Source organism: Diorhabda carinulata, chromosome 3, assembly GCF_026250575.1.
Source record: "Diorhabda carinulata isolate Delta chromosome 3, icDioCari1.1, whole genome shotgun sequence".
NCBI lineage: Eukaryota > Metazoa > Arthropoda > Insecta > Coleoptera > Chrysomelidae > Diorhabda > Diorhabda carinulata.
The window spans coordinates 24,136,504-24,162,050 of NC_079462.1; the positions used below are offsets into that span (position 1 = coordinate 24,136,504).

Below are 25,547 nucleotides of genomic sequence, written 5' to 3' on the forward strand. Positions count from 1 at the left end.
ATCCTTAAATTCAACTCAAACGTTTCCGTTTTATTTTCCTTCCTTTGAGCATCATCACATTTAAAACTACTCTGAAAGCATTCGAATAAATCTATTTTTCAGCGACTGTTTTCGCAATGTTTTTTTTTTCTGAAAATAGGGCGGTTACAAAACTTTTTACTTCCATTCTTAACAGTCAATACGGGATGGCTAGTGGCTTGATTTACATAAAAAATTCAAATACTTTTATAACGTTATATATCACTTTGTGTTAGCTCTCATCGACCAAATATCAGAATTTTTCATGGTTTTTTGTAGTTCAAAAAATAAAACAGAGCGTAAACAGACCGATCTTCTTAGTTAACTCTAGTTTCATATTTTCAATTAGTTCATATAAGATTTACTAATTATATCACTCATTTTACATTACCAAATCTTTATCTCTTTTCATACTATTTTATTTTATTTTGTTTTATCGTTATTTTTGTATTTTTATTGTTATTTATTCTACATTATCTATGCAAAGCTGGGAAAATTTCCACTTAGTCATATGAAATAATGGAACTTGGGGTGGAATGTATTGAAATGATGTTTGAGGAAGTAAAATCTATAGGTTACAAAATGTATAAATGACTTTAACCCCAAGTGCCAAATAATAAATAGCGCACCACAGTCCCTTTTTGGGGATTCGAACAGATGATATCAGTAGCTGGTCAATCCTTTAATCGAGCTGACAAAAGAAGAATGAGAAAATTTCTCTTGCAGTATCGAGACATATTTGTACCAAAAGGAGATAAGGCTATTAGAACATCACTGGTGATACCAAGCCGATCAGACAATCAGCTCGCAGACTTCCAAGAGCAAAGAGAGAGAAAGCTGAAAGAATAATTCGAGATATGGAAGAGGAAAAAGTGATAGAACCATCTACTAGTCCATGAGTGTTTCCAGTAGTGATCGTGAAGAAAAAGAATGAAAAAACGAAATTCTGTGAGAATAAATACGAAACACGTTACAGTATCAAATGCATGCTAGGGAAAGTAATAACTTGTAACTGCCAGATATATACGAAACATAAGATTCCCTTTGGCATATGATTTGCGTCTAATTTAAATATGATTACTTTTTCTAATTTTAATGTTTATATATTTTTTTATAATTCCAAAAGGTGGTGTGCCGTTGTCTGAAGAAGAAATAGCTAGTTTCCTGAATAATTCTCCGAAAAAATTAATTAACCTCCCCTCTAGAGAGCGTGAGGTTTATCGACCTTTTTCTTGATATCTCTAATAGCCCGCAATAGCAAACACTCGGAATAGCTTACACAAAGCACCATAAGCTTTCAAATATTATGAATCCTATTACAGGTCTCTTTTGACATGGGCTTCCCGTACTAAAGGCATGAGCTTATTACTTTGTTGCTAGAAAATCCACCAAGTAATCTTAACGAAATCTAATTTCGGTGATGGAGTCAGTGTCATAAATTGCTCTCCAAAAACACAACTGCCTAAGTTTTAAGATAAGTTGTTTTTTGTAAAGTATAACGATGCTTCTAAATGTTCTGGATTTTAGGTCTCTTCTATTTTAAAATTAGTTTTTTTTGAAAGACATATAAAAATTGACGTTTCGACTTTTATTTAAGTCTTTATCAAAATATGATATTGACTGAATGACAATTTGCGTATTTATATCAATCAATAGATCACGAATATCAAAAGAAAAAGAAAATCAAATTTGAAATTTATTTTTCCTTTGTTCTTACATCTCAAAAAGGTAGCAGTACTTAGTCAAACAAATTATTTGTAGTTTTATTAGAATTTACAAAATACAAAAAGGGCTATAAATTTTAGTTACACTATTTAGGTTTTTTATCATTTGTAGCTTTTTCGGTCTTATGAATGTGATCAATTTCTAAATATTCTCTTTTTCGTGTATTAGGTTCTGTCCAAGAATTTTAGAGTCTCTATAATTGAATTTATGTTTTTTTGATACTTCATGGTTTGTTAATGCATTTGTTTTGGTATTAATGACCTTCTAGTCTATTTTCTAAATACTGAGATATCTGCCCTATGTAGCGTCACAATTAAAGCAAGGTACTTGATATACAGTGCAGTCGTAAAGTATGGAATAAATTCAATAATTTCTAATCCAAGAGATATTTTCAAAAACCCTCGGACACGTCAATTTTATTTTTCGACGAGGATTTTTTTGAATAAAAAATTAATATACAGGGTGCTCTCAAAAAAGCTGGGCAGGTAGCAACTTTGTTTTTTTAAATAGACACCCCCAATTTTTTTTACATTTTCGGATTCCTTGTAAAATTCTAAGCATTTTTCATGTAACACTCCCTATACCTAACTTTAACCGTTTTGAAATTAGAGGAATGAACAATTTACTATTAAATTATAAGTAGGCTATGACTTTTTGACACAAAACAGGACTTTATTTCATTTTGCTTTTAATTCGATATTGCCTAAAGTGTTTTTCGATTTCTAAATATCTATCAAAGTATCTTTTTGCATGGTCGCAATAGTTTTTTCTTTTTGAAAAAACATTTTTATAATTAATTTTATTATCAAGATGCGGCTTACTGAGACGCAAAGGATAGAAGTTTTAATCATGATTGGCTATGGGAATAGAACCAGAACGCAACAGGAAGTATGCGAGTTATTTAACCAAAAATATCCCGATCGGACTCCAATTTCGCAATCAACAGTAAGTAAGATTGAAAAAAAATTTCGAGAAATTGGTCATGTAAGAGATGCTCCAAAGTCTGGTAGACCATCTTTCTCAGAAGAAACACAATTGGATGTTTTATTAAGTGTCCAAGAACGGCCGCATGTTACAACTAGAGAACTGGCCTCAGAATTAAATGTTAGTAAAACAGCAGTGATCAAAACATTACATAAAAGCAAATACCACCCTTACAAAATGCAAGTCCTTCAAGAACTTTATGAAGACGATTATAACAGACGTCTCGAGTTCTGCGAACGTTTACAAGCTATGTGCCTTGAGAATGAAAATGTGAAAAATATTGTGTTTTCGGACGAGGCTACGTTTAAATTAAATGGAGAAGTAAACACGCAAAACTACCGTTATTGGTCGGACGTATATTCGCATTGGATGCGCGAAGGCCAAGGTTTCAAAATTATGTATTACTGGAAACCTCTTACCGTTCCATGTTTCTCATTGGAGTTTCTTGACGCCAGAGGATGAGATATAAGTTTGAAACTACAAGTCTTAACCTATCTTGGCATTTTTTTTTAATTTGAAGTTATTTTCTTCACATACCTTAAGTAAACTAAAATTTATTTTATGTTTTGTTCTACAGTAAAGAGTTATAGAAGGAAAATCTTCTCCAACGAGATTTAAATCCCAAATTAACTTATGCTTATGGTTGAAGACTTGCCTGGAAATACTTTTTTTCTGTCCGCCTATACTTTTGAAGAGTTGAATGCTTATTAAACTAGACGTGGTATATAATGTACATGGATGATATTTTTACTACATTTGATGTAAATAGAAGTGTACCAGCCTGCAAACTGGTCCGTTCTAGGAACGGTTATTGTAAGCGTTTAAAGATATTATCACGAAATATTCAACTATGCATAGTTCGTGTAACAGTACTTGCTATTAGCTAAGTATCAGAAGGACTATCTCGAAAACGGTTCACAAACGATACCTAAGTCGATTGGAAGGCAAAACAGAATCGTATAACGGTAACTGTTGGAATACCTAATCTTTATTGCGCAGAATCCGTCACCGTACCAAGGAAGGTTCTTTGATGGATTGGTACGAACCTAATGAAATGTTTTGTAGTGGTAGGGACTACCGTGCTAGGTATCTAGGTATTCTCTACGTTTTAATTGGATGTTTACATTAAAAACAATAGAGGCAACCAAAAATTGCCTTTCTCCCAAAATTGTGTTGTGGTAGCTAATCTGTATGATGTATAATTTGTATGAATATCTTAGTTTTCTTGTGAAGAAAAACGTGATTTTTTAATGTGCAAATAAATAGTGATAATATTTGCACAATGATAATATTCGCCTACATATCTTCTTAAAAAAATCCAATGATATTCAGTTAATTAGAAACGAAGCCTTTCTCGTGCATACCTGATAATTTTTCAGATATAATAATTGAATCCGCCGAGTTTTGGAAGTTCTCTCTTTCTGAAATATTAAGTGAAGCGGAGTTAACAAACAAAATTTGACGACAATCTAAATCACAAACTTTCAGAAATTAATTAAATTGGAGTATTTGAGAAATGTGTTCGAAGTCCATAAACATTAACTGGTTTCTGGAGTTTATAACACAAGTTCCTTTTATTAGAAAGCAAATTTTTTTCTGTTATTCAATCAGAAGCTTATACTGCAATTTAACACCATAATTTCCTCCAAGTTATTATCAAAATATAACTTTTTTGCTGTGTTTGGTAGTAAAAAGAAAATTAATAGTGAGCTTGACAAACAAATATCTGGTTCTTGTTTGTTTCTGCTTGTGGAAACATCTCTTGTGATAAAATATAGGGAGGATTTTGCAAATAGAGAAAAGAAGGAAGAAGCTTCATTTGTCAAGTAATCACGTAATTGGGAACCATGTCAAACAAATTTTAGAGTTATAGTTATTTGTTAACATCTATACAATCGGTTTTGCAATTTGAGTTTAAATGGCCACACAAATATCAGAAGAGTATATTCGGCATTTAATGCTACAAGGATAATAAAATAACATATGTGACCAAAAACATTTTCGATGGTTATCCAAGTACTAGTCGGTCGTAAATACCAAAGGTAATTCAGATCTGAGACAGAGGCGAAAAAAATACATGTCAGACAATCTAGAAACACTCATATACCACTAATTAACATTCGTTTCCAATCCAAGAATATTTGCGACAAATTGAGCAAAGAAGGGAAGAAGGATTTCGGATCCACAATAATTTGTACGAAAAGAACAAAGCATACCGATTTTTCACATAGAACACATGTTATTGTTTCAGCAGCAGCAGACAAAATTTTTTTTTGGTTGCTTTATCACTATAGAGAGAAAAAGAGGGTTCTTTATGATAATCTAAATCAAAAAAGGGGATGGCTTTCTATAAATGAATCACGTGAAATATTGCAAAGCCTGGTTCACAAACCATTCCATTGTTTACGATTCCTATAACATTTTCTTCGTGCCAAAAAAGTGATTGATGTCCAAAATATTTGACTCAAGATTCAATCGATTTTAATTGGTCTAGCATTAAAAACGCACTAGATGGTAAACTGTTGATAAAGAAGGTTATTTTGATTGAGAATAAAAACTTGAGATATAATCGTTGGAATTTTATTCAAAAAAGAAAATTCACTTTCCGGTATCCTTTGGTAAATGGAAAGCAATCGAAGAGATTATTAATGTGATAATGATCAATATTTGTGAGAAGAGCACCCCAAAATAACTAAGAAATTCTAGAGTGGTGTTTGTGAAGACTAGATATATGTAGAAAATCAGGACTTTGCTGGTTCACACAATATTGGAAATACGTGGTGCCAAACTTGGTCGAATATTGATGAAAAACATATGATGTTTAAAAAATTAAAAAATCATCAACATCAAAATAATAAAGAATTAGGTTTAAATTATAGAGAAGTGTTAATGGAGGTTATATGTTTGTAGGAAAAAATCCGAATTTTGCTTGGTCAGACAGTATTGGAAATACCTGGCACCCAACTTGTTCGAATATTGATGGAAAACATATGTTTAAAAAATCATCCACGTCAAAATATAGGAGCGTTGAGCTAAAGTTTCAAAGAGGTTTTTGTAAAACTTTTCTGGGTCATACAGTACTGGAAGCAGGAAAAATGTAGTTGAGTCCACAGTAAAACAAGTCTGAAACAATTACAGATCAGTATTTTCAGAAATATAATCAACATAAACATCTTTGAAAATTTGAAATATTGTTACAAATGTACTCTCGATCTATAAGAGATCTATAAATCAAATAGAATCCTAAACTTGTTGAAAAACTTTCTTTTACATTCTTTTAATCATCAAAAAATTTTGTTTTTCGTTTATGCTCTTAGTGAAATGACTGATCTCTCGAATATGTTAAACGAAAAATCGTAACCTCTGACTGTATTTGAAGTTTTTTCTCTCTTTTAGCAGCATTTTCACAACTTCACTTTAGTGTAGATGTTCCTATTCATATACTTTTAGGTCGATTGAAAAGTTTGGGTTGATAGTAACGTTTCAACTCTTTATGTAAAACTTTTATTAAAGCTAGAATTCATTGAATTGTGATGGTGATATTTTGTGAAATGGATTCGATACTTTAGTTGAGCTGATGTGTAACTTCCAGCTTAGAATTGATATTATTTGGTAAAATGTTATAAAAGTATTTGAAAGAGACAGCAACCGAGAATATTCCGTTTTTAGTGGAATCGAATAAGTTATATACATTTTTAGAAATATAAATGTTATAGATAGATAGATAAGAATTGGAAAATATGCTCGAATTGTCATTGTCATTACATAATACAATCATAAGGTTTAAACGTTTGTGTAGGTTGATTTGAATAATCTTATTATAATGCAGAAAAACATCATATAATTATGAGTGGAGATTACAGCCACAAAAAATTTTTTTTCATGAGTATTTCCCTTTCAATTTCATTTCTTCGGATTTTCACCACGCCAATCTTTTGGGCTATCTGCCTATCTAGATTGAATTGCATACATTATTTTCTCTTTAAAATATAATACTATCAGAATTATTATAGTTCATGGTTTCTACTGAATTATTGAACTATACTGATCTTTTGATTGAGTTAATATCTACTCCAGTTATAATTGCAATCTAACCAAAGTGGGTTATTAAGTAATTCAGTTGGTTCTAATAGACATGTAGGAGTATCTTCCAGTGAAGGTACCCCTTTAAGGTATATGATAATGTACTATATCTAAGGACACTCCAACTTACCAATACAATAGAAATAACAATTAATAAACCCTATACATTTTGATTCACCTCATATAAACGTGTTCACCAAATCATCAGGTTTAAAGCTTTTTAGTCTGCGCCCTTCACCACTACTCTCAAACAGTCCTTTTCCGAGAATATTAGGATGTGCACTTATACGACTACTGTACCTCCTGCTGGAACTTTTTATCACGTTCTTTACTGAAGGTACTTGAAGATCTTTCTCTATAAATGTGCATTTTGAAACCACTGCAGTATTTCTAGACTGGAATTGCTTGCAGTCTCCCCCAGCTGGATGTCCTATGTCCAAATTGGTATAAGTATAACCTTATACACCGCCAGTTTGTTTATTGACTATATTTTGCATGCCAAGCTTTCTCACATATTTTTCTGTAATTTTCTCGCTAATGCATTTTTAGATGCAGAGAAAAATTCACTGTATATATCGAGTCCCCTATTATAAAATTAAAGTTTCCTTCATAAAATTTTTATTCTATTATTTTTGGTAAAAAATTAGTACTTCGTGATGTAGGTTTTCTTTCGATGACTCTATCACGCCATGAGATGCGGTAAAAAATATAACGAGGACTATTTTCTAATTCTGATAGGCGTAAAATAGGAGATTTGTTGAGATAGCAAAATGATTTTACTGCCAAAATATTTGCGTAATCATTTTTGTACAAAATCTGTACGAAGTCTGCGTCCAGTGAACTAAAGTAGATGCTTATAGCGTTCTTGTAGGTAGCGAGTCTAGGACATCATATTTTCACTCACTGTTTTATGCAATATAAATCAAACAGTATAACTTCCATTTCCTTCACAATTTTTGCTGAAGACAATTCCATTTTTTTTTAGAATTTGAAGACAATCTTCACGTGTTTCAAAATTTGGATGCTTAGAGCAGATGTTTCCTTCTACTTTTAACCAATTTCTATTTATAGACACAAGACATTTTTTGTCCTCAGTACTCAGTAGATAGCAATTTGAGTAACATGAACTTTGTTGTGATTTATATTATTTCGATCACCTATTAAAACTCATAACTTGCAAAAACTTGTATAAATACAACCAAAGTAACTAAGTAACTAAGAGTAAATCAAATACATCAGGATTGAAATATATGTCAAACTAATCAGTTCCACAACAACAGCTAGTACAACGGTGGTCCAAGTTCGAATTTATCTCAAAATGTACGTATACTTGTAATCAATCTGATCACTTGAGTATTTGACGCCTATGAGTTCTAACGAATGCGTCGTTTTGTTATGTAGCTATAAATGTGGTGCTTAAAAATAAATGGATTTCTTAAAAAATATAAAGAAAACGCTTCTAATTATAGAGAGATTCGTAGTATAGACAGCCTTGTCTACCTATTTTGGTTCGTAATGTTTCACATAAACGACAATTCGAATTTAACTGGTAAACCGCGAGAAAGAGATGTTCTTAAAGTCAGGAATTTTCAATACAGTTAATTTTGGATGGGTTCGATGTAGAATTGATTTTTTCTTTAGAGCTTTGTTTATATGATAAGCACTCACTAGTTGTCCTGAAAACTTGCGCAGATTAAAAACAAAAAATGAATGTATATGCATTAGATTTATCAAATACTAATAGAATGAAAACATCTTAATATCATACAAACATGTTCTGTATAATCACATAAATTGGCCTATTCTAAATGTTATTTGTACACTCAATCTTTAACTATATAGAAAATTGAAAATATATAAATTCCCATTTCAAAGAATATTAAGATTCGAGCTGGAATTTTTTACATAGTTCTTAAAACCCAGACTCACTTCAAATTCTCTTTATTCTATAATACTTAATGCATTGTTGATCTCCAGCTATCGCTAATACAAATAAACGTTTATTTCAAATTCTGAACACATCGAAGTTCTTTTCCTAGCAGAACAATCGCAAGGGAAATCACTTTTCGTTTTCATTGATGTTTGATTGCGAAACGTTTGCTGGTGTAAAGTAGAAATAAACGAAAACGGGTATGGAACTTTCTGATAGTCTAGTACAATTTACATGGGTATTAAAGTTTTTATTTGTTTCACTGGAAGAATTACATTTGTCGCTGTTGAATTATGTATAACTTACGTGTAGTGGAACTAGCCCACAAACGTATATACCGAGAAAAATCTTATTAAATGACACCATCATATTTTAATTAATCAATTATCTGTCAAATTATTTTATCGTTAAAAATATTTTGAATATGTTACATATTGTGGTTTCAATCAACACAATAAATCAATGCCAGAGGTAGCTTAGCTAATACTGAATGACTGTGGAAAATAATTTGACAACAAAACTAAGAGTTTCCGCACTAAGTTCTGGAAGAACATTTAAAAGGTTAATATTATCTTTGGATTGGTTACACCTATTTCATAGGCATCAAATAGTCCAGATCTTATTTCAGAGATATGCAAATATTTCCTTGAATAATAATGAAAGTGCTGGAGTTATATGGAATCAAATTAAGGAATCAATTTATGAACTGCACCAGAACTCACATATACTCAATGGTATTATAAATGTTATAACCAAAAGCAGTTATTCCTTCATCTTAATTTTTAGCAACATCATGATCATATTATTTAGAGTATGCTATAATAACAATATAAAGGTTTTATCTTTGACGGTGCTTTCAAATAAATAAAGCCGAATAAAACACTTACTATCAATGCAAGTAATTTTTTTAAAGTTTCATAAACCGCAAGAAGAAATCAAAATTAATACGTTCAAGAACAGCCTTTGGAACATCATCAGAACGATTTTTAGCTAATTTCACCTACTATAAAATAGTACAAATAACCTTAATGATAGATGCTTGTACTAAGTACTTATATTCACTTGAACTGAACCTTTAGCACTAAAAGAAATAGGTGTACGAACGTGACGTACGTAAAATAGTTGTTTTTCGAGTTATAAGAGTAGAGGGGATTCAGTTGAATAAATGTTTTTAAGATAGTATAATATATGTGCATATCAAATATAATGTGATACTTGGAATGGCGATTTCTCAGAAATGGTAACTCTTAGCAAAAAAATATGGGGACTATTTTTGTAGAAAATTTCAAGATATACAGCTTTGGTTTGAAGTTTTTTTTTGGTTAAACATAACGTCTTAAAGGAAATCCAAAAAACCTTAAATTTTGACCTTTGATCTCGAATAGTTTTTATAGCACACCTAGGATCGATAGGGATTTTTAAAACTTCATTTGTTATAGTAAACGTCAAATCTCTACCAATATTTGGCTCTCTGGGAATTTTGGTTAATTCAATTGTCTATATTGACCGGACTAAAAATATAATTATTTTCACAACAATAAAAATATTAGTGTGGTTTGAATCCTACGAAAGAATCATGATAATAGTAAAGGAATACAATAACTTTTTTTTGAATTGTCAATTCCAAAAGATATTCATGATTTATATCTTTCTTTATAACGTTTTCTAATGTGCAGTCAATAGAATTCAAAACTCGTCACAATTAAATCAATTATCGCTACCTAACTCCCACATACAATATCGTAAGAAGTGAAGTGTTGAGTAATATAAAATACCCGACAAAATAATATTATTGCTAATCATTCACATCGTATAAAAAATAGAAGCAAACAAATTCCGAAATTTGGAGCGACTCTGTTTGATATTAAAACCGCAAAATTAAAAAATGCTTGGTATCCAGTGTTAATGACACACAATAGCTGATATCCTACTGCTGCCGCACCATGCTGTCGCGTTCATTGGGTTTCATTCAGACCCACATTATCTATGCTGTCAGTGTCAGAATGAATTACATTCACTGACGATATAATTTATTTAGGTACAACGTAGTCCTAAAACTCCTATCCCTTTCACTCTTCTCACGTTCCATATTTCTGTTCCAGTTTCGTGTATAGGCCGAATTTCATAACTTTTCTCTAATTTTGCGGAAAGGCAACCGCTTTACAGACCCGTAATTCAATATTCATCTCTCCTCCTTTGAATCTGTTGGTAGAAAATGAGAGTAATGCGTCAGTTTTCCACTAATGTATATATAATTCAAATTTATTTCTTTAAAATATCTGAGTGAAGCTGAGTGAAAAACTCATTTACATTTCATTCCTCTAATATCGTTATGTTCTCACCTGCTTCACATATCACAAGTATCGTTTTCTTTCTCTAATATAAGTGTTGTTTTCAATTTGAAGTGTGCTAATTTGAAATCACTTCACAATAGTTAGTATTGATTTAACTCTACACAACGGTTTCAACGTTTATTCCACGATTTAAAATACCTTGAAAAACAAATTGGAATCATTTCTAAATCTTCTCTGAACTTCAATAGATGTGTTACTTTGAAGAATGACTTCATCTTAGAAAATAAAAAATGGTCGTGATGCAAGATCCAGCTTGTCAATGGTAAGTTCGGCTTCTTAACGAAAAAAGCATACCACCAGCTCCTCTAAAAAGCTAACATAGAACTATCCATTCACTGTTTGTTGGTCAAAAACAAAGTTACGATAAACGATGGGTGGATATCTCGTGTAACATTTTACGGACGGTCTCTTTGCCGATATATAACTCACCAGAAAACGCGTGATTAGGCTCCCGTCAAAGTCAAAGAACGTACTTTAATAGAACATCAGGTAACGGAAGCTCCTACACGTGGATCGTCTTCTATTGATGGAACGGAAACGTGACGTAATTGGTGTACATCAATAAATCATAATTTATTCCTGCTCGATAGCCATTTTTCTTACAGATTACGAACTATTCAGCCCTGCACTGTGTGCTCTGTACTTGAGATAATAATTTTTCAGAGTCTTAGCTTTGTTCAGTCATAAAATATTTAATGAATAATCATTGTTATTCCGAGAAAATCAAGTCAAGTTTTTGATAGATTTGGAAGAATGTTTGTTCTTCAGAATTGAAGGAATTAGTTTATTTTTTATTGTAATATGAGTTTGTCATTTCAGGTGAGTCCGTGTCCTTCGGTAGATCATTAAAAACTTTCCGACATATGTCCTGGGATGGCAATGAGCACTTACTCTCAAGGTTCGTATTATTTTCTTTTTAATATTTGCATGGACTCATTTAATAGATTTTCTTGAGATAAAACCATATTGAAAGATGTATTCGCCAATGTGTAACATATTGATATTATGACGTTGTGTGCGGAGGAAATCAACTATTTCAAAATGGACAGTAATCCTAACATTATATCCTTATTGACAAGTAAATATTTTGTGTTGATACATGAATCAACACTAGAATTTTTGATAAAAATGGAAAAGGCAGTGGAAAGTACTTAGTACCTGATGTTTTGTACTTGTTATTTTAATCCACATTTTATCATTGTTTTAATTATGATCAACGGTATGCTACCGATACCATAATGAACGTTGTACGAACAATTTATTAAACTACCAATTAATTTGATTTGCACTTTAATAGTCAGGAAACTGAACTCTTTGTCTGCGGGTGAAGACTCATTACTCCACTTTTTCAACTAAAATATCATTTTAAACTAAATTTTGTCAGTCTTGAGCCTATCACTCCACTAGCGTTATAGTATAACGAGAAATTTTTGTTTCTTAGTAATGGTGACATCATGATTATTTTTGTTCCAAAAATGGAGCGTTTGCAAATAATGATAGAAGCCGAAAAATGAAACACGTCGAAGTGATAAAATATTTAGGCGTGCAAATACACAGAAACGACACGGAAATAAATGGAAGAATATCTGGTGCATCAATTGTGAGATGCACTCATAGGCAAAAAAGAAATCAGCAGGGAAACTAAAATGACGGTTTACAACACAATGTACCGGTTTAATATTAACATATAGAAGAACACAAAGTAGAATTTAAGAAATGGACATAAAGTTTTATGGAGAGTAAAAAAATAACATGTAAAGAGAGAATAAGAAACGAAACTGTATCACAAGAATTGAACATTAAAGCAATAGCTGAAACAGTGGAACACAACAAAACAACACTTGGCTAGAATAACAAATAAGACAACTAACAAACCAAAAAGAGGTAGACCTATAAAAACAATCAAGAGAAAGCATAGATATCGAAAGAGGGAAAACATGAAACTAAGCAATAACTACGACAAAAACTAAAAAACTACACTCTTTCATATAAAATAAATTACAATTTTCATTGCAATGTTATTGATTACGTAATCAAGAGTACTATTTCATGTACTCTATTCTCAAACTAAATAATGAGGAATATAAAATTTGGGAGGTGAATTGAAATGTTTGTATTCCCAAATAACACTTTTGGAAGCCGTCTAAGTCAGAATTTTTGGAATCGATGATGATATTCATGCTGATCACACTGAAGGTAAATTGTTTACCTCAGTCTCTGGAGACGATAATTAAGCAGTGTGTTCACCTTGGAAGTAGTCTGTTTTATATAGATAAAATACAGGCTGGTTTCAGTAACCCAAAGTAATTATCAATTATTTATAATTCTTGTATAATTCCTAGCTCAAACTCTTCTTGTGTAGTCAAAAGAAAAACTACATACGAAAGAGTGAAGTATTTGGTAATAGATAAGATGGTGAAGGAAGGAAATTTACATTAATAGGATACAAAGAAGCAATTAGAATCAGTCGTTTGTTATAAGAAAATTATAAACTATATGGATTATAGAAGTGAAGGAAATGGAAAATGGAAAAATATTTTAGACTATCTGAATATGAACACGTAGGCAGAATCATTAGAGAAGATGTGGAACTAGGTGCATTCTTGAGAAATAGAACATATAAATTAACAAAGATACATTTTTTCATAACAAAATCATCGTAGGACACTTGAGTTGGGTGGGGACATAATTAATTAATAGAAACTATAAGCTTTATAAAATATGTATTATCCCCCATCACCTTGTATGATTTTATAATGTCAAGCCCATCTATAAACATCATCACTATACTTATTTTATAGCTTCATCAATTTTTGTGTGAAAAATATACTTAAGTGCATACAACGATAGGGAACGATGCAAATAATGTCTATAAACGAGGAAATGGTATGGAAATTCAGTTTCGAATCACTGTTTTCTATCGATTCCATTGAACGAGATTTTATTACATCTATTACCAATGACACATTTGCAATGTTTTTTTCAATTACCGATATATGACATCATTTCGGGTGTGCTTGCGTTTCAGCGTTTTGGTGTTGGTTTACGCTGATATTGAATTTGTTCGATATAGAAAGAGATTTCGCAAACATTTATTGTATATGGCAATTGGAAGTGAATTGGTTTTAGTTTGTTCGCTACTATTATTGAATTGAAAAGAACGAATCAAAGTATGGAAGAATTATTAGTTTTAGGGAGCTTTGTTCAAAACTTAAAGTGTTTGTTTCAATTTTAACGGTGTTATCTGACACCAAACTCTGAGTAAGTCTCGTAAGATGTATCATTTTATAGAGGGTGTCTAATAAATAATGTCGTTTTTCATGTGTGAATATGCCTACGTCTGATTTGTCGTAACTTGTTTAAAACTAGTCTCTAACAGTTCTCTATTGTTAAGAAAGAAAGTTTCAAGCAGCAAAGAAAATATATGATTGAGGAGAAATAAAATTAATGAGCGAACGGAACAGCGTGGGTTTAATTGCTTTAATAGTGGAATTTGATGCTTGAAGATCGTTCATCCACTTGCATGGGATATTGAGATTACAAGGGAAGCAATAGAAAACCAAACTAGAGCCACCAATTGCGATTATTGGCCCCACCTAGACCTTCTAAGTATACCATATATCGACATTCAAAATAATTAGGTAAGATCTGTGAAAATTGTCAGATAGTGCCACACGAATTCAGCGAGATTCAAGCGAAATGTCAAGCAAAGGTGTGTGAGCAGCTTCTTGACAAAAATTAATCGTATTTTTAGATCCATTATGAAAAATGAATTTATCTGAACAATCCGAATATGTAAAATCATTGGTTAGACTAAGTATAATTACAAGAATCTATCGCAAAGTGAAGTCAATTCGATCAGAAAGACTTGTTGTGAGTCTGGTGGAATTATGAAGATTCGGTGTGCTTAGAAATAATTCCAAATGGTCGAAATATCAATGTAAAATTATATAGTGGACAAATGAATGTATGATCCAGGTTTAGTCAACCGAAAGCTAGTTTTCTTACAACAAAACAATGGTATGTGGCATTACTTCCAAAGTTACGCGGAATAATATCAAAGACTTTAGCGGATCTTGCATCGTCAGATTACTATTTATTCAGATCCATAGCAAAATTCTTGCGAGTTGAAAATACAATGAGACAATTGTTTGTATCTAAGCCCAAGGAATGGTTTTACCTATGCCTCAAAAAGTTTGCTGAATATTGGCTTGAAACTACAGAATACTATTGGCTGTACTTCAAATATTGAGGCTTTCTTTTTGTATGATTATTTAATAAACATTTGCACCATCTATGATTAAATCTGATCAATTTTTCGATCTTCTTAAAGGTTCCGGAAGTTTGGTAAATATTCTCTGTTATTTTTAAAATGGATCGACCATAATCTCATCATGAGTATTTCTTTGCTATTTATTTGGATTATTGAATTGTATTTGAGGTACGTATACTTTGAATATATTATGAAAAATTAGTACTTTCTGTGTATTTTTATATTGCCTTTTGGTAGTGATTTCGAATTTTGTTATAAGGGTACGAATGAATCCGTAGAACTTATCTGAGGGTATGTCAGACTATAGAATAAGCACTAAAACATTCAATTATTATTATTGATAATTTGAACAAGCAAATAAATTTTCCATTACATATGAGCGACATAGTATTAATATATCATTAAATTAAAATTATGTTTTATCTTATTCTAGCTTTATTGTTGTTTTGAAATATAACAAGGATTAAAAACCAATATTTACGGAATTTTCTCAATCAGTATTAGTGTAGTGTTCAATATATTTTTTTGTGTACGTATATGTTCGTTAGGATTTTTTCATTACTCACAAAACTATTCAATTAGACAGTTTTAGCAGAATACGATCTAAGAAACCCGAAAACAAAAACTTCCTAGCTCTGTAATCAATTAAATTCTGGTATATACATCCTCAAACCGCAATCGAATGCGAGAAATAGTGGAGAATCTGGAAACGGAGACAGACGAGGAGAAAATGTGGAACAGTACAGCAGCATAGCACAGAAACTTATGATGAGGTGACCGCTGTGGCACACAGGTTGACTTCGCTCGAGCACTCAGACTCGACGAGAATGGATCTGAGAGAATGCCTGGAATTCAATTAGTGATGTCCTAACACAATATCTCAGACAAATGGGAATTATTGGCGGAAGGTGTGACGTGGATTGTGTTCCTCGATTTCGGTTTTGCTCGATCGATTTTGCGGAAGTGAAAAGATGAAAATAAATAGTATTGTTTGTATCAATTTGTTCACCACGTTCAATAAGATAATAAATTTGTTTTGAATAATGAGCATTCGAAAATCAACTTTCGCTATCGGAAAAAGTTTATTTTTGGATGAAAATAATTAAATCTCGGCTCTCATCATTCCTCACCTTAACAAACATGAAAATTGTGATTTTCTAGTTTCTTTGTTGCAATAAAAATTCTCAGAACATACACTTCTGTTCATCGAAATAGCCTACAAGTCTTGGGACAGATTTTTACATTTTTTTAGCTGTGTAATTTTACTCTACATTTGCTGCCATGATCACCAATTTTAAGTTATTAGGTAAGTTGAATGAACTACTCTGATACCTTCCTTATCATTCAACCTCCGAGTCAGATTTTGTTCAAACTACAAACTTTGATTATTTAGTAAATATCAGCAATAATTCTCAATGAATACCCGTTATTCATTAGAAGGTGACTTAGAGAATCTCTCTTATTTTTAACGAAGTTCAGCTCCTTCAAATTTTTATTCATATGATCTCAAGAGAATCTCGTATTTTCCAAAATTAGAATCATCTAGAAACAACTGGATTGAATATATAATGGAAGCTATTTCGGAATTATATATTACTAGACACCCTTTGACATTCAAGTCGTATTAATATATTGACAATACAACTCGAAATATCTGGAGCTACAGATTTCAGTTGGTGACGTAATATAAAATTTCCTACAACGTTTAAACACTGTAAGATAAGCTCAGCTGAAGCGTTGTAGGCCCTGCTTTTATCTCAAACAACTATCCAGTATAAGTTTCCTTGAGTTGTTGAATCTGGTTTCATTTATTCTTTATACGTATTCTTTTTTTCCTTGTTTGGGAAGATGATTGGAGTACTAATTTGATATTAAAATACTGTTTTTTGAATTAAAAATATTCACTTTCATTATTATAAGTTCTTTAATCAACCGCACTTTAAATTCCAAATAGCTGTAGTAGTATTTCCAAAAACCAGATAATATATTATACGATATAGTATTACACCACAGTTTTTTCCTTTTCCCACGATTTTGATTTATGTATTATTCACATTATCTTAACTGTCTCAACTTAAGTGCTTAGGGTCTGTATTTTATCAATAACGTTTAATAGTTTATTTGACTTCTAGTTCCAACGATTGTTTGGAAGGGGAATATTTATCTTAAATCACTGATGTAATAGTAATGGATACTATTTTTATTTAAAAATTATGTAAATTCCCTACCTAAAAAATTAATGCACAATTGAGAAAATTTTAAAACTCATTCCATGCATTTAATTCGGTTCAACATATTTTCTCAACGTAATTCTGTTTTTTGAGTTTAATCTGTAATTTATGAGCATAATGAAATTATTATTGTGAAGCACTTTTGAACATGAATATTAGAAAGGAAAAGGGCTACCGTTTAAGAAATTTGAAGTAATCACCTTCTTTGAATTGAAATAACGCACGAAATATTCTCTTATTATTTTGTCAAATTTGATTAAATTAATTTTGAAGTGTTAACAAAATCATGAAATATTAGGAAGGAAAGGGCTACCGTTTCAGAAATTTGAAGTAACCACACTCTTTGAATTGAAATAACGCACAAAATATAAGAAATTATGATAAATAATAATCATGTGAAACATTCTCCTCCCTCGTAGTTAAAAGTGATTTATCGAACAATACCCCAATTAAGTGGTTCTTTAACATTCTCACCATATCTAAAGGCTGAAGTTTTCCTCATTTGACTTGTATAAATTATTTCCAACTGACTACTACATAGTGAAAGAGAGTAAAAGTCGTAGAAATCGAAACCATGATATAAATCTTCTCATACTTCGATAAAACCAACCGAGATTCATTTTGATCGAGTCTTATATGTCACCTATTTAATGCTATAAATTCAAACATGTCAGAGGCCGCTGCATAAATCCTGTAATTCTAGAGATCCTGCGGGATCCGACTGGGGAGAGGAAACGAACCGCAAACTCCATCCAACCATTACGATTTCCAACGGAATGTTTTATACCCTTATTCTCGACGCTATCAATACAAAAACATAATAAATTTTATTGAAATCAACACTATTTTCTCAACTACAGACGTTTTTTTCACGTGCTTAGGATACTTGTAGAATAAGACTGTGGGAGAACTGCTGGCTGCGCAGATCTGTACCGTAGAGAGAAAGTATTCGAAAAAAATGCATACTGTGTGTGGTGCGTGCGAATCATGCATTGACGTGAACTAAGGGGGGAAATTGAGGAATCAAATTTTATTAATAACTTTTTGGGAGCCTTATTGGACTTTTCTCTATATACCATATATTTGTGATATGTTTCTAAATCGTCTTGATTTTAGGTATCTTCTTTCTTCTTCAAAGACAGGTAAAAATTTGACGTTTTGACCTGTTGCGGTCTTCATAAAAATATTTTGATAAAGATCACAACAAGACGAAATGTTAAATTTTTACTTGTTTTCAAAAAAAAACTATCTTTAAATCAGAAGAGACCTAAAATCAAGGCGATTTAGAAACATAAACGTATAAAAAGGTCTAAGAAATGAGCAATTAAATAAATTTATTTTTTATATGGTTAGGCTAAGTTAGGTTAGGTTAGGGTAGGTTAGGCTAGGTAATGTTAGGTTACGCTAGGCTAGACAAAGTTAGGTTAGGTTAAGATGGATTAGGTTGGGTTGTGTTAGTGAAATAAAGGTAAACACTAATAATTTTCTTCAATCAAATATTGTAATTGGACTTAAATCTATAACTTTTACAACTTTTTTCACAGAAACTCTTCTGCGCATGCGTCAGTCATAATGACTTTCCACACATAAATAGATCTAGATGAGATCTATCGAACAAAGTTATCCATGGACCGATATCTGAGATAATGGCCACTTCCGATATCTCCGGAAGTAAATGTTTCCGCATAAAATAGATTTGATAAATCGATTCCTCGTATCATTAATAGTCTATGTATAAAGACAATAAAATTGGATACTTTGTGTAAATTTCAGAGTAACCATAAAATGCGACTATCATAAAAGCCGAGATTGAACAATTGCAAAATAACACAAGAAGATTTCACCTCCGTGGAAATTTAGAGGCACGTCAGCAGGTAACCATTATAATATCCATAACGAGGGTTGCTACTTACCTTTTGAGATGTCAATGAATATATTCTCCATTAAGATTAATACACTCAATTGTCGAAGCATTTTTTCCTTTTCGATTTATGTACCTCCAAATCATGTTATTTGAACGCGTCAACCACTTTTTTAGATTTAGGAAAATTTTGGCCTCGCAATTTTTGATCTGCGGGGATTAGAAGAAATCATTGGGTGCCAAACAAGAACTGTACGGCGGATGACCCATAAATTCTATGTTTTGACTGCTCAAAAATGTTTTTGTAAGAACTGATGTGTGAGAGCTGGCATTGTCGTGGTGGAGAATGCTTCGTCTTCTGATTTTTTCGACTTCTGACAAACAAATGCTAGTGTACCATTCAGAATTGACCTTTCTTCGTTACTTCAATGGAATACGTCTTTTGAAGCACTGCTTTCGAATTTTTCCAATATTTCTTTACACCAATCGACACGAGATTTTTTTTGAGTGATTATCAAACTATGCAGTATCCAACGCGAATAAATCATTTTGACAGCCAAATGCTCATGCAATATTCAATGTATGTGAGTGGAACTAATGCTCAAGTATGCTTAAATCTCACTGTATATCACATGATGATCTAGCAATATTAATTTACGCACAGCATCGATGTTTTCTGGTACAACAGCCGATTTTGGTCGACCCTTCTGTAGCGAACTGTGACCACGATTGATTTCGTAAATCGCTGGCTGGAAGCGGTACTTAATCACCAAAAGTCGAATCGAGTATTTCGACACACTCCTGTTGGTTTAATCCATAAGTCCTAGTAAATCATCACAGAAAAATATTCTCGATGTAATTTTTTGATCAAGATGAATGTTTCAAGTATTTGCAAACTACTCAAATAAAACTAGTATGACAACACGTTCTGAGTGCGTTCACTATTAAAAATATCAAACTTTAAGATAGCAATGTTAGATGTGACTTAATCACAGCGTTGTTTTATCTCAAAACGTAAGTAGCAAGCCTCGTATTGAATGGATTTTACTAAGATGAATAACTAGTTTTGACAATTTCCGCGATCAATTGTATTTGGGTGTGTGTGAAAGAAAATGGCTTGGAAGCAAGTCCATCAGCTACAGAATTTTTTAATGATACAACTTAAATATCAATTTTAATATTTTTGATAAAATTTTCTGAGTGATCTAAAGTTTGTCGGTTATCTATGCTTAAAAGGTGTGTGAGGTTTAGAGGTAGGAAGTAATTTTGTTTAACAAGTAACAGCAACAAATTGTTTGTTTTATGAATGTGACATCCGAAAAAAATGTGACTGATGATTGTATAATACTCAGCCTGGCAAGATGGGCGGGATATCTCCCATGACCAGTCTTCATTCTAATTATACTTGCTGAGTAAAATTGTGTATTTGAAAATATAGTTCGGGGTGAGGATAAAGTAGGATGAATTTCAAAATAGGCAGTATCCCAGTGTTTCTGCCAAGATACGTACAATTTATCTTCTGTTGAATTGATCGCATCTCTTCCTGTATATACGTTACAAAAAACTCCGTTTATTACTGAATCTTTTGCTAATGGATCAGCTGTTTCATTACCATGTCCTTTAACCCAAATGAATGTCGTACTCAAAGTAAATAATATAGTTTTGATGTCACATAAAATAGGACATTTCATTCTTTTATGGCACACCCCCATCTTTTTTATTTGACTTCAACCAGGAAAGACCCTGTAAGATAGCATATTGATTCGTAGAGATCAATTGTATGCTTTATTAAATAAATAGTGAAGGGTTAAAAGGAATACAGGATATAGAATGAGATCAGTTCATGAGTAGGAAAAGTTTAAAAGAATTGAAGTTATGAGGGCAAATTAGTAAATTATAGTTGTTCCTCTCAATTTTCATCCCTTTTATCCTTCTAGAAGCATTATGGATATCTCTTCGTACATATGTCCCACTAACCAATCCTATAATACCGTTTGTTTTCAGTGATTCTTATTTTTGGTTCCCATGAAGTATGATGATAAAAAATTCCATTCAAGTAGAAATTATTATAGTTTCATATGAAACAAAACGTTTTATTTTATATAGATTTCAAAATCTACAATGAAATTCGTGAAAACTGCACTGTAAATATTTTCACTTTACATACTGAAATAATAATAATTTACCTCAGTTTTAAAGTTAATTTGGTTATTATTTAATTTTTTACAATGAATTTTCTATACATAATAAACAGCTACAATCAATTCAACAAAGTCGCTCCAGAGTCAATAATTTGGAACGATTTATTCTTAAATGAATGACCGAAAAAAAGACTATACTAAATCGTGGCGCGGACTCAGAATCTCATCGATAAGACGGATGACCTCCATCCGTCGACCCTTCATTGTAATTCCATTCATCCCTAGAGGTACATGGGCGTAAAATTAACCCATTTCACTAACACAATACGAAGATTTAATCGGGCCCCAACGTATCTAATCTAGTAAGCCTGGAACTGGCATCGCTCCCATCTGGTTCTCGTTTTCGTCGTTTCGGGATCCTGAACATTAGTCGTCGAATTAACCAACTGGTTGGATTTTTTAATTCTACACTGAAAAAATTATTTCCTAATGAGTTTTTAATACACCCTATATGCAAAATATTATACAATTGATATATAGAAGCCATCAGTATTTTATTCACGAATGATTAAAATAAAAAGACGAAATAAAAATATCCAGCTTCAATGATATATCATTGTAACAATGGCAATTCCAAAGAAATAGAAATAGAAGGATAGATATGCTATTAACTCCTTTAATTATCAGATACAACCCCATTTTTTATTTTACCGGGACTTTTATGTCGAATTTTTTTACTTGGTTTATCTGCATGATCTAAATTCTGCTAAAAATACTTGTATGGAATACTCTGAGATCTTTTCTAGGATTCTTGAATGATATTAGACAAATAACATACTTGAAAAAGTTGGCTATTTCTCTATTTACCGAATATATCAGACGGATTCCATGTTCTTCCTTTTCCTCCTCTTTCGTGTCTCAACTATTCCAATATTATTACACTGTCGGTTTCAAAAGTTTCTTCTTATATTTTGATCTCATTTTTATTTTTCATAGTACTAGTTTGTCTGAAGTACAACACATGGAGACCATGGACATAAGCTTTTGAGATTTACGTTTTCTCTTAAGATTCAATGTATTTCGCTAATTATCAATGAAGGAGTACTGAGAACAAGTAAAAGCGATCGAAAATTGTTACAATTACTCAAAAGATAACATTACATTAAATGCACACGTTTAGGGGTGATAAATATCAATCAACAGGATGAAGAAAGCAGTTCTGGCAGTTGAATATTGGAACCTGGAGAATTCTGGAGCATGTTCTGTGATGTAAGCAGCATAGAATTATTGCAAGTTTATCATAATTTTAACAGCCTAAACTATTCTAAACTAGACCTTAAGATTTGTTTTAGTGTTGGTTGAGCTCTTTCCTCGTTTTTCTTAACCACTTCAGAATTTTTTAATGTCTTTTTCTCTTACCTTGCCACCTCTTTGACATAGTAGGCATTTCAAAAAGGGCTGGGTTTATCACATATTAACTGAGAATGCTATTCGCAAGATGGGTGTCGCGCTTGCTCACAATGGAACGTAAAACAGAGTCGTGAAGATGTTTCCATTGAGTGTTTGGCAATGTTTCGCATAAACAAAGTCGAATTCTCCGGCTGTTTCATAACCATAGATTGAACGTAAATTCATCACTTCACACCCCAAACAAAAGAAGAATAATCAATACAATAGACAGAAAAGGGAAAACCGGCTTTAAAAAAAGGCAAAGACAGTTTCATCTGCAGGCAAGGTCATGGCGTCGTTTTTTTGGGATGTGTTTGGGATAATTTCCATCTTGAAAAGGGAAAATTTATCGCGAGTATTATGCAAACTTATTGCAACGAAATCAAGCAAAAACAGCCACATTTGGCGGAGAAGAGAGTATTATTCGCCAGATATAGTCCCCTCGGATTATTTTCTGTTCCAAATTGAAAAAATGGCTCCATGGTCAAAGATTTTCCAGCAAAGAAGAGATAAAGTCGGCAGTTAATAGCTATTTTGAGAAGCTTGACGATTCTTAGGTTAAAAAGAGTATAGAGCTTATTAAACATCACTGTATGGAATAAAAAATGTTTTTTCTCAAAATTTCTATTGGGTCAGGTACTTCTGGGGCCATCCTCGTTTAAAACCAGCAACAAATTTAAACACAAATAGAATCAGGAATTCTTAATATACTGTTACTTAAACATTTCGAGAAAAATGTCACTAAACAAAAAATTTAAGGTTACAAAATCCAAAGAATCAGGTAAGTCTATGCAGAATAGATTTTCAACTTCTGTTGCTGATTCCTCTTATCTGTTCACAAACACCTCGCTTTCCAACGATTCTTTCAAATACTGCAATTTATCTCCCTTTTCAGTAAAAAACGTTCACTGAGAGCTCATATCCTTAGGTGAGGATATTGGTTTTGTTTTGTTTCGCTTATTCGCACTGTGTCTCTAACTCTTCGTGCCCAGCATTCTTGGTACTATGTTTGATAACTCTCGAAAATATTCACACTCCTGTTTATTCCACTACTATTCTTTTAGCGACATTGACAGCCAAGTTTCTCAACGACTCAGCTGCCAATTATTTGCATTTCGTCGCATTCTAAATATGAAAAGCATTCACCACCATACTAGAATATGAAAATGTATGTAACTTTAATCAATTTTTGATGGCTGTTTCATCAATGCATGTTGAAAGAATAGAATGAGTAGACTCATTAATGATAATTAACTGATTTTATTGATAACTTTTCTTTATTATGATTGGAGAATATTCTGGAATTGAGAATATATTCTCAGATAGACTTTTACAAAATTACCATAATATGAAAAAGAATCATTCTTCTTTTGGAAAGTTGAATTAAATTGCGTTAACAAAAGAACGCTAACGAGAATATCCAGAGGCAAAAAAATGAGAAAATTAGTGATAAGAGAGATTGGAAGGCAGCGTACACAAAAGATAAACTTCATAAATAAAAGCATTAATGAGACCCACTTCTTTATTTTATGCTGAATAATAGAAAAAATAGCATATACTCCGTTCCATTATAAATAATAAGGGAATGATTATTCCATGAAATGTTTTTATAGACATACAGGCTTGGATAATATTTTGATAATTCAAATACTCATAACTGTCTAAATATTTTTTTCATTTAGTGTGTGCTTCGAGTTATTCATTTAACTTAAATCATATCAGAGCTATCGAAGACCATATGTAGAAGAATCAATCTTATGTGGCAAACTTGTATTCTAACAGTTCTTGTAAACTTGGTGTGTAGAAGTTCGCCTCGGGTGGGATGATTTTCAAAGTGAACTTAATTTATGTAGATCTAATATATTTCCTAGGATTTACCATTAGAAGTTGTAACGAGAGAGTTAGCTTCTTTAGCGTTTTGGTCAGTAGTTCCATGGTGATTATTGTGATTGAGAAGAGAATTAAGTGATATTTTTTCAAACTAAAAAAAATGAATAAACAAATAAATCGGTATAGAATAAGTGTAATTTTTAATTCTATCTAATTTAGGAAAAATAACTATCAAAATGTTCGTCTTGTCACAAAGTTCTGTGCATAATTGTTGAGGTATGTATCCATGTTAACATTCCGTCTACTAGTTACTCTACTCTAAAATTCTTGGATGGAGAATACTGGAGTAGGAAATGAAAGTAGAAAGGTCTTTGGTTTTAATTTTGAAGCAATTACGATAAAATCAGCATTGGAAACTTATAAAATATGTAATTTTAAAGGTATACAGGAATCCAATATAAATTATAACTTTGATATATGGACGTTGAATTTAATATTGAATCAACAAGCTGTTTAGAAATAATTCAAGAAAGAAAAATAGGTATTGAAAAACAATTTTCACGTTTTAAATAAAGTTTACTATTGAGAAGAATGTAGCTATTGATGTGAACTGCATAAATTTAAATTTTTTTATGTAAAAAGCAAACAGGGTAAACCTTATTACAAAT

At 31.8% G+C, this 25,547-nt stretch overlaps 1 protein-coding gene across 10 annotated transcripts in view; it reads left to right on the top strand.

Annotated features, from left to right (window-relative positions):
- The window catches only part of LOC130892046 (teneurin-m), a 770,493-nt gene that overhangs the window by 266,718 nt on the left and 478,228 nt on the right, over positions 1-25,547 (top strand). For 3 of the 10 annotated variants that reach the window (XM_057797233.1, XM_057797243.1, XM_057797244.1), the window contains exon 2: positions 11,914-11,992. The exons of the other annotated variants lie outside the window; for them this stretch is intronic. In XM_057797233.1, the coding sequence (XP_057653216.1) occupies positions 11,968-11,992 (25 nt within the window). In that variant the 5' untranslated portion in view covers positions 11,914-11,967. The remainder of the gene's footprint in view (positions 1-11,913; positions 11,993-25,547) is intronic. 10 annotated transcript variants of the gene reach the window in all.